At 44.2% G+C, this 15,869-nt stretch overlaps 1 protein-coding gene across 6 annotated transcripts; it reads right to left on the minus strand.

Moving 5' to 3' along the window:
• Positions 1 to 390: 390 nt before the first annotated feature.
• On the minus strand, positions 391 to 11,496 carry srrm1 (serine/arginine repetitive matrix 1). 6 transcript variants are annotated; one of them, XM_035532730.1, is made up of 17 exons: positions 11,413 to 11,496; positions 10,487 to 10,576; positions 10,173 to 10,295; positions 8,301 to 8,480; positions 8,000 to 8,094; positions 7,700 to 7,888; positions 6,930 to 7,121; positions 5,987 to 6,103; positions 5,515 to 5,690; positions 4,984 to 5,064; positions 4,309 to 4,395; positions 3,990 to 4,134; positions 3,362 to 3,448; positions 2,747 to 3,178; positions 2,350 to 2,572; positions 1,887 to 2,042; positions 391 to 1,198 (listed from the first exon to the last, which is right to left on the minus strand). In XM_035532730.1, exons 1-17 carry the CDS (start codon positions 11,431 to 11,433, stop codon positions 1,187 to 1,189), a joined length of 2,406 nt encoding a protein of 801 aa, XP_035388623.1. In that variant the 5' UTR covers positions 11,434 to 11,496; the 3' UTR covers positions 391 to 1,186. The 6 variants fall into 6 exon arrangements, with proteins under 6 accessions (XP_035388623.1, XP_026884576.2, XP_035388621.1 ...); XM_027028775.2 differs by having other exon boundaries at positions 391 to 1,205; positions 8,310 to 8,480; positions 11,413 to 11,495; XM_035532728.1 differs by having other exon boundaries at positions 391 to 1,205; positions 11,413 to 11,495.
• Between the last annotated feature and the right edge of the window lie 4,373 nt (positions 11,497 to 15,869).

The raw sequence follows: 15,869 nt of genomic DNA on the forward strand, positions 1-15,869 counted from the left end.
GTGTGAACACCATCGTGCACACAACTAGAGCCCTGGCTGTATACGTGGAGAGCATCACACCAATGGCAGTCAGCATGACTAAGGACTCCGTGGTGGAAAAACAACCAGGAATGTATAAACATGCCCTTGTAGCAATTCAACACAGTTGAAGTAATGCTGCATAAGTTTCTGATTTTTAATTTCTCTGTACTTGATGTATGAGACAACAGGGTTATGACTTTTCCTAACAAGGGGAGATGCAGCATATTCAACCCAATAAAGACATTGTATGTATTCTTTTGCATGTCATGTCTCTATGATCCCCATCAATAGATCAATATTAACGATACAGTCCATGATAAACTGCCTGGGTTCACCTCTAACAGAAAACTTGCTAAAACGTGCACACCATGAAAGCGTATCCTTTCTTTTATTGAGACTTTTTCAAAGCCAGAATTTTCAGTGAGGTTCAACAACTCGAAACAACTTTACAGTTACAAAAAAAATATATGGGGCTGAGAGAAACCAAAGAAAGTATGCAAATAGGTGTGGTTTTTTTTTTTTCTTTTTTTTTTTTTCTTCAGTGTGACAGGAAGCTGCATAAAAGTTGTCGCTGACCAAAGCCACGGCAAGAGGCAGCTGTAGGGTGTGTGTGTGTGTGTGGGTGGGTTGGGTGTGTGTGTAAATGTACAGGTGCATGCACACAGGAGCTCACACACAATGGTCATCTGTTGCTCATGCGATGGCCACCCGTGACCGCCCACACCCCACCACCCACACAATCCTGTCACTACGGAAGTTATGATCAAGTCTACAAAGGGATCTTCAAACTACCAAGGTCAGTTAATGGCTTCCCTTCATTTAAAAAAAGAAAATAAGGGTCATGAAAAAGGCGAGGGGAGGGAGTCACTTTTCTGTAGATGCATGTAATCATTGCTGTGGGTGAAGAGAAAAGCAAAGATCATGCTAGAATAGGAAGAAAAAAAACCCATATCACAAAATTTTAAAAAGGAAAAAAACCCAAAAACAATCCTATGAGAAATTTAAACAATTTGTACATTCTAAAGCTGAACCAACATTAAACATTTTTAAAAATAAGGGGGAGTGGGGGGTGACTTTCAGGACTGGGGCGGAGATAGCTGGGCTTTGCGCATGGAGCGTAGCGCTTTCTCTCGCAGGTGTTTCTCCAGGTCATCCAGACTGTCCTCTACTTCGCTCTCTGATTCCTTCAAGAAAGGTAGCATTAATCACAGACTGCCCCAGCACAGGAGGAAGACGAACACTGAGTATTCACTTACTGGACTCTCCAGAGTATTGAATCTGTTCTGATTTCAGTGAACACACCCCCCCACACTAACTACTTTATCAGATACCCCAACACTCACTTTAATGGATGCACACGTCTTACAGGTGACATTTAACACGTACTATTACTTGGTGGCCAGAGGGTTGTCGTGCTCAGTTTTGTTAATCAGTTATAGGGTGATTTAATCACAGGTCACTTTCTGTCCACACCACATTTTGGTTAATCACAGCAGTGGGTGTGATGTGTTAAGTGAATGTTTCTGCAGCTACCCACCTAGCAGTTGACAGCAGCTTAACACACATCCAGTTCTGTGGTTATTAAAGGACCGGTAAGGACTTACAGGACGGCTACAGTATCTACTTGGAGGATTATTGTTTACAGGATGCTTAACCAGTCACATATGGCGGAACTTGAAATGGAGTTTCTAAATGGACGCATACAAAGTCCATAACTAACCCAACATTTTCTTAACTAAGGGAGACGTAGTAACTGGTAAGGTCAATCTTAACGCACAAATCCATTAAATGGATCACATCTATGGCGTATGTGTATGGCTCTACTGGACCGCCAGCCTTCAGCAGATGAGAAACGCATACTTCACCTTTTTCTGGTCAGATTCGTGGTCCTGCTCGCCCGCCGCTGGACCCGCCCCGCTCTTCTCCTTCTTATGCTTCTTGTGTTTCTTGTGCTTTTTCTCTTTCTTGTGTTTCTTCTCCTTTTTCTTCTTCTTTTTCTTCCCACCATCTACATCAGAGTTCTGAACAATAATCGGGGTGGGGTTAGAAACACTGCTTAGCTCATTTCCTCCCCAAGTCTTCAGATAAGACAGAATTGAAACCAACCAACCAACCACCCACACCCACACCCACACACACACACTTATTGGAAGATAAAAAATAAATAAATAAAAATCTTATTATTTGGTTGAAGTTGGGGGTGCAGGCAAGGATGGCAATTGAGTCCGTCCCGTTTCTTATGAAGCCAATTGAATAAGCCAATAGAATAAATCAAACTGGTTTACTTTTGGTCCTTGACCTTTCCTCACCTGGTCAGAGGGACCTTACCTTGTTGGGGGAGGGGCTTGGGGAGGCACTGCTGGCCTTCTTGGCTGGGGGTGGCGGTGATCCGCTGGCTGAGCGGGTGGGAGAGGGAGAGGGTGACCGCGAGGCAGGGGCTGGCCGTTTCTGAGCCCCAGAGGTTGCCAACGAGGCTGCTGGGAAAGGCGGCGGGGAAGCGGAGCGCGAGCAAGACGCGGGTCTCCTCATCGTCCGCGGGCTCTCAGAGTTTCTGTAGTCGGAAGGAGAGAAGGAAGAAAACTTACACAACCACAAGGAATTAAAATAAGGCACACCCATATTGGTTTTATGAACAAAAATGTAAATATATTTGTACACACCAAGAGGAAAGATTACATCAGAAAATAACCAGACAGCCTCGCTGGTTCCTTGGTCATGCATATACCTTTGCATCTTGTGTGACTCTGGTGTGCGGGACACCCTGCGTATGGGTCTGCCGTGAGCAGGGGACTGCTGTCGCCTCTGTGGGGGAGAGCTGGAGGGCGGGCGCCTGGCCAGCGGGCTGGCTGAGCCTCGGGCTCCGTGCCCCAGGGGTGGGGAGGAGCGGGGCTCCCTGGTCTGGCGTGCTGCAGGGGGCAGCAGGGGGCTCCGGCGATGGCGTGGCGGCGGCGAGGCCGAAGAGGGTGGGCTGCGACGTTTCCCGGGGCTGCATGCACGACCGCGCTTGGGAGAGCGAGAGGGCCGGCGCTTGGAAACAGGGGAGGGAGAGGGGCGGCGCTTCTGGGCGGGGACAGGGGAGGGGCTAAAGCGACGCTGGATGGGAGGCGAATAGCGTCTTGGGGACGGCGAGCGACGGCGAGGAGGAGGGGAGGGAGACCTGTAAGAAGACAAAGAATAAAGCAGGAAAGTTAAACGAGTTCTCAGAGATTACTAAATGAGTACTGAACAGCAGAATGCAATTCTGAGTATTTTTTGCTGGACAGTTCCCCCATATTAAGCCAGCTGAATCAAAGATGACGAGGTTTATGGAACGTTCCAGAATCAAAAATGAGCAGCGCACCTGCGTCGAGGAGGAGGGGACGGAGTCCTGCGACGTCTGGCTGGAGAAGGCGAGCGATGACGCCGAGGTGACGGAGATCGTCTCTTCCTGTATGGGGGAAAAAAAAAAAAGTCATATGAAGTTAAGGAGCACAGTGCTCAATATAAGCACACAAGCACAATATTTCTGTACCAGTTTTATTTCAATAAAACCTTTCTGTTCTTTCTCAGACTCAGAGTGAGCTGAGCATAGTACTAAAAGTGCTAAACAGTTCTTGGCTTACACATTACTCTAATGCATGTAAACCAATAGGAAATGCTGCATTCGCCATTTAGGACGACAGCCTCTTAAAACTCTATGGTCACGTAGCATCTTAGACAGGGACACCCAAGTCTCAGCCTGGAGATCCACCTCTCTTCAAAGCGAACACGCCTGATCTAGTTCAAGCCCTTCAAATAGCATTTGAATATTGGAATTGGGCGAGTTGGAACTTCACTCGGAGTGAAGTTGGGATCCTCTGATTTCGAGGAGTCTTTTCACGCTGCCAATCTTAGCAGACACACTGATCATCTGGGGAGGCGCAGGACTACATCGTTCCTGAAAACGGAGATGTGCCCACACTGCCCACTTTAAACGCCTGGCACACTACCTCGGCGACGGGTCCCTGTGCCGTCTCCTAGGTGATGCAGGAGAGTGACTCCGCCTCCTCCTGATCTCGCCATTTCTGGCAGAGGGCCCTCTGCCTGGCCTCCTCGGGCCTTCATCTTCTGAGGATGAGGATGAGGAGCCTGTCTCTGCAACCAGACAGGAAAAGAGGCAGACAGCATGCATTACTACCTGGGTAAGGTACACAGAAAGAGGCCATCAGCCAACACCCGTACTATCAGGAGATAAGCACACGCATACGTTAACACCGCGTGCACGAGCGAGTGTGTGAAGTGACACGGACTGAGGCAGGCAGCGAGCACCTGAAGACGACTGCTGATTCTGCCGGCGGTACTGTCTCCTCTGCTGGACAGAGTCTGCTGTAGCTCCCTTCCCCACCTTATCCTCCTCTGGAATGCAAGGCAGAGAAGGACATTTTCAGTGACTAAGAAAACGCAAACACACACGCGCTCCTCTGTAGGAACCGAAGAGTATCAGAACACCTGTAACGAACACCTGTAAAGGCTGCAGTCTTCTATAGACCAGATGGGAGTGACCATGGGGTAGTCAAGGGGCATAGACAGCTCAGATTTACTAATCCTGCCCTACAGCAACATAGTACAAGCCCTCAGTCAATATTTAATAGATCGATCGGAGCTTTGGTCACAGGTTGCCCAAGTACTGACAGGGTGAATTAAGAATTTCTGCACACTGAGCACTTTTTTCCACTCTTATGGGAAATACATGCTGCCAGTTTATAGCAAAGCTGGAACCAATCATAAGCAAGGTGGCTTAATTTAAGGTGGTCTTGGACTTAACAAGCACTACCTTAAATATGAAGACAGTTCATGGGTTTATAATGGCAAAGGCCTTCTTCCAAACAATCATCTTTCCTTGAATCTGTCAATAGCTTTAGCCAGTGAAAGGAAGTCGTGAACTCTGATGGCACACCTACAGGGCTACACACACTTCTAACAACACTACATACACCCACTCACCTGATTCCGATACATCCGACCGTCTGGGTTTTGGAGCGGGAGACGGTGATTCGTTTCTTCCACTAACTCGACGCTTTGAACCTGAAATTCATACCATAAGCACTGAAGCTGATTCATGGCACAGTGAAAACACGACATCTATAAAAGTCAACAATCAACAGGGTCACCGACGTAAAGGAGAGCTACCGCATACAAAAGACAGTGCCGTCCAGCTGCTCCTTAAACGGCAATGTTACACACGCAATCAGTTTTACTACACTGGACAAACAGAGCAATCTCTCCCAAAGTAGTGAAAGTAACAGAAAAGGTTTGGACTGTCAGAGCTGATTCAGAGCTCGGTCCCTGTACCATACAATCTGCACTAACTCCAGTGTCCAGGACACTGAAACCCCCTGAACCCACATAAGTGGAACAAACTGACAAAACGTTGGTCCAATTGATCATGTAGGTATGGGTTCATGTGACTTAAGTTGAGCATTTCACTGTTTTAAAACAATTTAGGCTGCTGTATGCCTGACAGGCAGGAGTTACCTGAGGGGCTGGCATCAGGGCCGGCAGGGCTGCGGTGTCTGCGAGGCGGGCTGGAGGGCGGCTCAGGGTGACGGGGCTGCTTTCTGGGTGGCGTGCCCGACGCCCGCTTTGCTGGTCTTTTGTGGGGCGAGCGCGAAGAAGAGCTGCCCGAAGATGACCGAGAACGAGAGCGCCGCCTGGTGGATAGAAAGTGGATGGCAGTGAAAACACAGTTGGAAAGAATGTTTTGGGTAAGAATCCCAAAACTAAAACAAATTAGTTTGCATGCCCCATATAATCATATACATTAGGTTATGAAACACCGATGCTCTGAGAAGTCTTGCATGCTGAGACAGAAAAATCTGAAACTCAGTAAAGTAAACAAGAGGGTGCTTACCATTCACCAAGTTCTCTTAGGCACACGGTCAGTGGATCTGAGATTAGTACCCCAGAGCGCACCCCAGTCACACCACATAAACAGACGATAGCGTACCTGCGGGCAGGTGAGCGGCTGCGCCTGTGTCTGGGGGGAGGGGGTCGTCTGGGAGGACTCCTGCGTCGCGGGGACACACGCCTCCGTGGGCTTGATTTGCGGCGGGGGGAGTAGGACCTGGAAGGAGGACCAGATCAAATCAGCAGTTCATGACTTGCCTCAAGTAAAGTTAACCACAAGGTCATACACAGAGTGTTCATTTTATTAGGCACACTCACTCTACAGCTGTAACTATACATTACCAGTCAATTATATGTACTCAGAGGTTAACCTGAACCATACCTTAACCATTGAGGCATGTTTACTTTCATGAATGCCTCGTTTTGAAAATAAGGCAGGCAACAGCAGCTCAAGCCGTTTTCTGCATACAGTATGTAAAAATGTATTTATATACACTAAAAGTATCCATGACCACTGAGTAAAGTTGCCACAATACCAATTTTTCTGTACTGATCCAAAACAAAATCCTTGCATATAAATATCACCCAATATTCATATTCACCAGATACCAATCCGATATTTCATTACATTAAAAGCCACCATCGGAGTTGTGGTTCAGCTGTTTGTGTGAAACTTTCAGGCTTTTTTTTGGAGCGAGATGTTTGCTAGATTTTTTTTTACAGAGATCAAGCATGTATATGAAATAGATAAGAGTATTAAAAAAACAAAACAAAAAACAACAACAAAATTTTGCGATCATAAATACCCAATTTCAGTACATGGTATCCAATCAGTACCGTTTCTACCACTGTTGAAACCCTGGTCAGTCATGGTAGAGGCCAATAGATTACCAGCATCCAGAGGATACAGGACTCCATCGCAGTCAGCTGATTTCATCTTACTGCCAGAACTTAATGATAATGTAAAATGTATAGCAGCCTATGGCACAGGTACAGAACGCCAATGTACCTGATAAGGTGATTACTGCGTGTGTTGGCCCTACCTGGAGCGGGACCTGGGGCGTCGGCGGGACCGGGGCGAGCGGGACCGGGTGCGATGGCGTGGACGATCTCGTCTCCCTTCCTTCTCATGCTCCCGTGGCTTCACTTTGTCCTCAGTCTTCGCCACTTTCTCCGGAGACACAGCCTTTGCGATCTCAACCACGGAGTCCGGCTTCGCCTCAGGTGCGAGGTCGCTGGACAAGGAGAGTGGACATGAGAACCGTGCTAACAAAAACAAGTCCCCAACTAATAATGGGCACTAAACTGGGTGACGAGGCTGGAGTCAAGATATGGGATCTGGGAGCTGTTATCACAGAGCTTCCAGACAGACCACATCAGTTAATTGAGTTCTGGAATTTTCTGATCTGTGTGTGTGGAATATTTTTAATAATATTATATTTTATATATCTGAAAATTATAGGTGAATATATACAGTTTACTGTAGTAAGAGATGTAGAGATATTCAAAAGTGAAGTTCAAAGAGTTTCAGACAGAAGACAGAAACTGATGAACCGCAACTGTTCTGTTTCTCTGGAAACTCTGTACGTTATATTAAAAATTGTATCTCATTTTATATATGTACCAAGACTGTGTATTAACATTTGCTCAGATCTAGAAATTTGTACATGCATATTTCATACTTGAGTTTCCTGATCTGAGCAACAAACCTGACATTACACTAATAATCAAATGCACATTACTTGACTACCTCTCACATTCAAGAAAATGAAGAGTATATCTCAAAAAAAGAAAAGAAAATTTCTATAGTCACCTGGTAGAGGAGGCCTCCTGGATCATTGGTTCTGGCTTGGAGCTCTCCGATTGGTCAGGCTCTGGCTGTGGCTCATTTTTGTGATTGGGTGGGCTGGGGGTGTGCGTGGCTAGAGGGCTGGGTTTGCGGCGAGGTGAGCGAGAGTGACTGCGCTTCCTTTCCCGTTTCGCCGGAGAACGAGATTTCCGCCTGCAGTCAAAAGGCAGCAGCATTAGAACAGGGTGAAGCCAAGAAAAGCAGAGGCCTATAATATAGAACTACAGCACATTAAAAAAGAGCATGTTGGAGGGAGAAACCCACCGCTTGGGACTCTTGGACTGAGCTCTCTCCTTGAGCTCCTTCTCCTTCTTATCTTCATCCATCTTCTTCAGAGTGGCCAATTTCTCCTGTTCGATCTAGCAGGTCATGAACCATGTGTCAAACAAAGCATTTGCCTCTTCATAAAACTACTACAAAAACACTTAGGAACATGCTGCAGGAACTAGTTGATAATTCTGTTTACTTTTTTGTGAAACCTATGAGACCAGGACTGGGATCTTTGCTTAGTGCTGGTTGTGTGTGTCTGTAAAAGCACCCGTTTCCCCATGCAGGTAAGTTTCACCTGTCGCACCTGTCTCTGCTTGATCTCCTCCTTCTTCTGCTCAAGGAAGGCCGAGGGGATGCCGGCGATGTTCTCCTGGGCACTCAGCAACAGGGGCCAGAGGTCCTTCATGAACTCGCGAGCGTTCTTCCCGTTCAGGAAGCCAGTCAAGTTTATCTGCATCATTTTACCATCTGGATTCTGCAACATACACACCAAGGACAGAGAGAAAACTTAACGCGGCCACAGAACGAAAGCAACAACTGAAGGATGGGCTCTGATGGCCAAGCCTAACATTTACCCTTCCTACACACAATCAGGGAGCAAATACTTAAGGAAAAGACAACACTGGGTATAAACAGGCACTGCTGCTGCCTTCTATGCTTAAGAGTCTGATTTTTGACTGATGGTCCGAGTGTCTTGATTTCAAACTCATTTAAAAACAAAACTAAGAAACTAATCAACAGGTTTCCTGAAATGCATGCATTACTTTTGTCTGGTCCTAAATACCATCCTCCTTGTAGACAAAATGAAACAAATGCAATAAATCAAAACTTTTTCTCTTGCATTGCAAGGGCCCCTCCCCCACATCTCCTACTCCCCTACTGTTGAGACACAGCAGTAAACCCACAGTACAGAGTGTGTCAAGACCCCACAAAGCAAGTACAGTCCCGATGTCTTCAGAGTGCGTGTCCTGCAGGCCTCTCTGGGCTCGGGGAGGGGGACCGGAGCGCCCGCCACTCCGGAACACGCACGGACGCTCCTTTGGCTCGCTGCCGCCTCCCTACTGCTTGTGACTCAACCACCTTGAGTTTAATGTTATATCATTTATCTAAATTGCAAGAGACGAACAAGCAATAATGAGTACACAAGGCATTTCAAAAAATGTCTTTTTTTGCAATCAAAATAAGTCAAGAGCAGACAGAAATAAGGAGGTAAACTGACCAATAAAGTCCAGAAACGAACGATACATCGCTGACTTTAACATTACAGGAGCTATTAAATGCAGGAAAAGGTTGGCGTCAGGCTACATTCAGTTTTGTGCTTGAACTCCTGTTTGTTCTGCCTCGACACATCCAACCGAGGCAAGATGGTATTTTTCTGGAAACTTCTCCACAGCGCCTGCGCCCTCCCACCCCAAGATTCAAAACCACTCATAGGACACCTATGACTACTACTAACCATAATCCCTGGGGGTTGGTAAAAACCTCAATGTTTGTGCACTGTTGTGGCCTACTGCAGTGCTGTTCCTCCACTGTATAATCAAACCCCACATTAAGAGTAGTTGATTAAAATATGGAGCTCTACAGGAAAGGGTTTGAGATTTCCACATAATTTTCAGGGGGGGATAAGTTCAAATTTGCATTTAGAAGTGTTGTGCTAAATTTAACCTTTGTAATAAAGAGCAAACAACTGATAAAGTTGACACGATTCTATCACTGAATGTCAATCCCTGTTCATAACTCACCTCCAAAAACAAAGTTCATCATCAAGGGAGAGTTGGGTTCAGTGAGACTTTGGGCTCAGGTGAGATCTAATTAGGTGTTGGTGCTATACTTCTGTTGCAAGGTATAACATCCATATTGGTTCAGGCCTTTTAAATCATAAATCACATCATCATTAGAAAAACTGTTGTTCAGAAGACACGTTGTTACATATTACAGCATCTTCAGAAAGTCGATATGATTGTTTACCCATTTCTACCAGACAGAAGACACAAATCGTGTCTCACTTTTTGTTGCTACAGAATTTGTTCCAAATAAGACTTTAAGCAATGTCTGATGCATTAACTCTCCTCCAATCCCTCCAACACCCAGTGTTCAAAAGAACTACTGCACACTGTCTTCACATAACCAAAGAAAGGGGCCAGAAAACAGAATCAATGAAGGCTACCTTCTCCTCCAGCTGGTTGAAAACGAACTCTATGACGACATCGTCCTCGAAGCCAAGGATCTCCGTCACTCGCTGGGTGATCCAAGGTTTGATGACCTCCAGGTTTACCTTGGTCATATCCACCTATAATAAACATTCAAATAACAAAAAGTGGGATCAGATGAAGGGATCAAATCAAAAAGCAACTTTATATTATAACTAAGTCCACTTAAACACAGTGCAAGATGATCAATGACAACAGCATGTTCAGTATATATAGTTATTCACAAAAGCCAAAGTAACTACACTTTCACAGGAGAGAAAAAAACCCATACCTTTTTCTCCAGACATTCTGCAAACTTTAGCTGCTTCAGCAACTTCTTGTGTTTGTTACTGAAACGATTATCTTGCTCTGCGCTGGTGCCCTGGAAGAAAGCGTTTAATTATACCAGTATACTGGAAACAATCGAATAAGAAAACCACAAAATGTTCGAAAGAGGCGATTAAAAAAAATGCTTTGTGTACGCTGAACCTTGTAGTGAAACGCCAAGGAACGGCCACTGCGCAACAGGAATCCAACTCCAGCTAGCTGACTACACGCTAACTGAAAATACAACGCTGAACTACGCAGCTTGCCACCTCAGCTAGTCTGTGACTAGTGTCGGGAAAACATGTTATGTTAGACTAGGTAGCTAGACGGAGACAACAGAGCAGATCAAACGTACAAGAGAGTTCGTTAGGTTAAAGTCGAGCTAGCTAGTTAGCTACACGTATTAGAGTGAGCTAACGCCAGGTTATCTTACCACGCTGACGAGGGAACAGCCGCCTAACTAACCTAGCGTTAACTAATCTGACTAATCTTAAGTAGTTAGGAGCGGTGCTTAACCAAACAGCTAGATTTTAGTATTTGCAGTCAAACTCGAACATAAGCGGCGTTACAGTAACCCTTTAGGCCTGTGGTGGGACGTCGCCATGCTAGGCTAGCTCATCCTGCGGCATCACGGGCGAAGCTAAGATAGTTAGCTATTAGTTTGTTAGCTATTAGCTTGTTAGCTTAGCTACAGGCGCCATTTTCCCCTCGCGTTAGCCGCCAGGCTAAACCAGTTAGCCAACCAGCTCGACCCAACTAACCCAGTTAGTTAAGAAAGGTGACAGAAATTAAAATATATATGCGATCCCCAAAAAAAACTCCAAACCAAACCGCAAACAGACTGTGTTGTTCATTTGAAAGGATAACGGGATTAAAGGAAACGTTACTTACGCGGAAAAACCCCGCGTCCATTTCAGTGGAGGGTAATGAACGACTACAGCGGTGACGAGCTGCCACTTCCGCTCCTGCACTTCCGGAAAGCGCAGCCTTGTGCGTGATGCCATTTACAAGAAAACTCCTGATTACTACTGATATAATAAAACTATCGAAGCAGTTATTTATTTAGTTAGTTAGCTAGTTATTTATTTATTTGTGATATTGAACAACAAAATAGATGGGCTAAAGTTTACTGATAACCTGAATATAAAATGGTAGCGCTGTAATGACAGGTGCAGTTTCGGGTGTGCAGCTGAACCTAAACAAATGTAGCTCCCAGTTGTGCTTTATTTGATGCATTTCCATTTTATTTACCTTTTAAAATGTATTTACATTTTCATCCAGTGGCAATCATTTCGACCTGACAGTAGTCCGACACCAGCTATTCGCTTCTGCCTGTGCTGGGCAAAGTGTTAAAAATTTATACCGACCTGTTTTTACGGGGTCATATTATCTTGAGTCTGATTCTTCTCAAACAGGCATTAATGGCAACTGTCTACTCAGTCGGTGGAGGAATAAAAAGAGCCCGTTGTTTTGAGTCAGGTTTCCTTGCAAGCCCATAACTGAATGGAAATCGTAGGCACAACAAATGACAGGACAGAAGAACATAGTTTAAAATTTACTTTGAAAGGGTTGAATTTTTAAGTGAAAGAGTGATGAGGATGTCCGCACCTTTTGATGCTTACCCAGAGAGACGTGACATTACACATCAGACGGGGACTATTCAACCAGACAACCCTGTTTACATCATTCCATTAAAGAGACATACAATTATTTTGTTTTGCCGGTATACTCAGAAAATAATGTATTTAACATAAGAACTTTTATGTGGTGTTATATATAGATGTTTATGTAGGTTCCACAGAACAAAAAATGCAGGCCTGGTCTCTCTAGAAATTATGGTTTACTAGAGCTTACATCCGGATAACTCAAAATATGTCACCAAACTTCACCAAACAAGATGTTCTCCTTCTCTACTCTAAACATTCTAAAAATGTCAGGCATAGTACTGTGTCGTTTAGCTCCATTATTCATTTCACATCCATAAATAATCAATTACACAAAAACATACATCATCAACTCTTACAAGGTTGCTTATATATATAGGAACAGGTGTGACACATGGGAGGGGTGTAGCCATGCATATGAACACACACACACACACACACACACACACACACACACACACACACACACACACACACACACACACACACACACACACACACTCACACACACACACACAGGAAGGCGTCTAGGAGGAGGGGGCCATGCCGTGACAGTTGCTTTATTATCATCATTAATTCTAAATGTAATAAATAAAAAACCTTCGGGCCATTGCACTTTGTGTTGTACTTTGTGTCCAAATATCTTATTTACATAATAGGTTTGAGAATGACACTTGACATGTGTACAGTAAGGAACCACAAAATAGATATACCACTCTGCTATGCTTCAAATCCCCTGTGGAGAAGCATGTATTTCAGCATGGGTTTCAGCATACCACCCCGTAAAACAGTGTTGAGAAATATGTTGTGCAGTGCACTTTTAGATGTTATCAACTACATATTCTCTGCATAATATTTTTCTAGCTGCATCTCTGAATGTTAACCTGGTAAGTTTAACAGTTCTCCACAACAGTAAAATTAGGATTACAATGTTAAAATATCTTGTAAAGGTTTTGCTGCCATTCCATATCACAACTGTTGCTGTTAGGTTTTCCATTTCATGGTGCCAATTTTTTTACACACTACATAGCTGCCAAATGTCCTGTACACAGAATAACAGACTCGCCAAAAGAGCAACACTTTCCAAATGTGCTCAAGCAACTACGTTTAGGTATGTCACGAACGTCATAGGCTAAAAAGATTCACTTTGCTTGGCCCAAGCATAACACTTACTGGTATGCTTAATTTTTTTTTCTCACATTGGTCTAAGATACAGAGGCTGCCCAAGAGTTGAAAGGGAAGGAAGTATGTAATTAGACTTTTACTTCATCAGGAGTTCTTCCACATCAAAGCCACATCCTGCCATCAGTATACCAAAGTCCCCAGAGAAGATCACAAGCAGACCGTACCATTCCTTAAAATGCATAGGCCAGACACACACACACACACACACACACACACACACACACACACACACACACACACACACACACACACACACACACACACGTGCGCGCACGCACGCGCACACACACGCACACACTGCATGAGAGAAGCCTCCTATTAATTTGTAATTAGTATTGTATTTATTGTGTTTTATAAAATGTGATTGAGTGATTCATATTCATGAGTATGTTTTGTGTGCTTTTATTCTGACTTTAAAGAAATTCTCTTTGCCCCAGGGTGATCTGTTAGCTCTGATGGCTGACTGTGTTTAAGGAGTATTAGAGTGGATGAAGCGTGCTTATTGTGTTGGGAGTTCTCCGGTGGCTGCCGTGATGTTCAGAGTTTTTTGGTCCTGGATTCACTGTCCCTGTGTGACCCACACAAATCGAACAGGTCTGGAGGTGTAGCTGCAGGAGACATGTGGGACTTGTTTTTTGAACTCTTGTACAGCTACTGTTGAGGCCTTAATTTTCTGACATCCTATATTGCATTTAAATGGGGTTCTGTTTATATTTGTATGTATTTTGTGATAAATTTACATTTGCTGCTCCCACATCTAACGGAACCCGCGCTGCCTTGGCTAGCAGAATCCTGGTTGGCCACTGGGTGGAGTAGTGAGTTAAATATCTGGGCCACATACACGCCAACACACCAGAGCAAATGTTAACGTCTTTTCGATAGTCTTCAGCAGCGTTGCTATTGTCAGCTGTGTTTCACACCCATCTGTATTTTAATCGTGTATATAGTAATGCCCGCATCAGTTCATCACTTCATCCCTGCATTCATCCAAACAGCAGTCATGCTGACCAATTCTGGGAGTGCCATGAAAGATCTGCAGTGTCGTCTGAACGCAATGAGGAAGTACACAGGCAGTTGTAAACAAAAAACCCAAAATTTTAGCACTGCTAATAAAGAATAGAAGTATGCATAAACAGTTTATGGGACTGGTTAGAATATGCAAATTAGTCTTTTGCAAATTAGCCCCCACTAACTGGTCCATTTAAGGTTTTGTACATTCTAATGCAAAGCCATTGTCAAAAAATAAAATGTCTTTTTCGGGTGAAGTATTTGTTTAACCAGTGGTGGATTGATTAGCTTACAGTAAGCTAGCTCATGGCTATCTAATATCTGCTTAAATAGATTCCCTCTAAAGTTCTCTGCATGCCTCTTAGTAACAAACGAAGCAATGCATTGGTGTTAGACCTTTTCTTGGAGGAAGGAAACCTTGTCCTGGTCACCATTCCACTAGCTCATTTAACTCTGCTAATAAATATATTTTTTTAGAATTGTGGAGTGAGTGGAAGCAGGCATTTACACCCTTCATCTTTCAGTGTTTCTCCTTTAGGAGTCTTTTGGATCCTGTGACATCACTGCCTTATGACATCATTGCTCCATGACATCATGGCCGTGTACCTCACTGGCCTATGCCACCACTGCCCTATAAGATCAGTGAGTTATGCCATTACTATATTACCCAGAATGGCTCATGTCTTCACTGGTCTGAGTTAATTGGTGATGAGCTCACCTTCATTGAGGCTGAGATCACATAACACAGACAAACGGAAATCCAAGCCATATTTATGGTGGCGATACTAACAGCAAGATTTTGGTATCACCGTACCATTGACTATTAAAAACTGTTAAGCTCATTACATATGAAATCTAAGGAACATGTGTACGCAATATTTCTAAAACCTCAGCTGGGTTGGTAAAAGATGCCATATAACGATGTAAAGATGTGATGTAAAATCTCTGACCTCGTCCGCTAGCTCTCCCTGGACTTTGGTAACACCATATTCTGAGACTGTTAACTAACATTATCTAACTGGAAAAGTCTTCCCAGTCTCCTTTGACTGGTTTTGTGGACTCCCCTGTGAAAAGTACATTTCTAGTTATACTTGAATGAATCACAGATGTCAAGTGAGTTATTATTATTATTATTTTTTAATAATAATACATTCTGTTTACAATGGTTATTTTTCACAAACCCACATGTTGGGCCTAAGTGATCACAGTGCAAAGAGGGGCAGGAAATAAATCACAACTCATCTATGGTCAGAAAAATACGTCCTGAGCGAACTGGACAAAGGATCATCAGCTCTCCTAGTAATATTTAACATTGTACAATTCCACAAACAGACTTTAGATCACTGTAACGATGTGGCCCCTCCCTCCTCCTCAAACATCTCAGTGTGTGTGTGTGTGCATGTGTGTGTGTTAGTCAGTAGTGCCATGCCCTCTCGTGTCGTCCACCTGATCCTTGTTGTGTGTAATTGTCTTGAGAGTGTGTGTGTGTGT

The sequence above is a fragment of the Electrophorus electricus genome, chromosome 13 (assembly GCF_013358815.1).
Source record: "Electrophorus electricus isolate fEleEle1 chromosome 13, fEleEle1.pri, whole genome shotgun sequence".
Lineage (NCBI taxonomy): Eukaryota > Metazoa > Chordata > Actinopteri > Gymnotiformes > Gymnotidae > Electrophorus > Electrophorus electricus.

Coding starts and splice junctions, on each gene's coding strand:
- srrm1 (XM_035532728.1), bottom strand. CDS start 11,433: ATGGACGCGGGGTTTTTCCGC. Junction 7,122..7,699: donor CAGGAGGCCTCCTCTACCAG/GTGACTATAGAA, acceptor CTCCTTGTCCAG/CGACCTCGCACCTGAGGCGA. Junction 2,043..2,349: donor CAAGCCCCTCCCCCAACAAG/GTAAGGTCCCTC, acceptor ATTATTGTTCAG/AACTCTGATGTAGATGGTGG.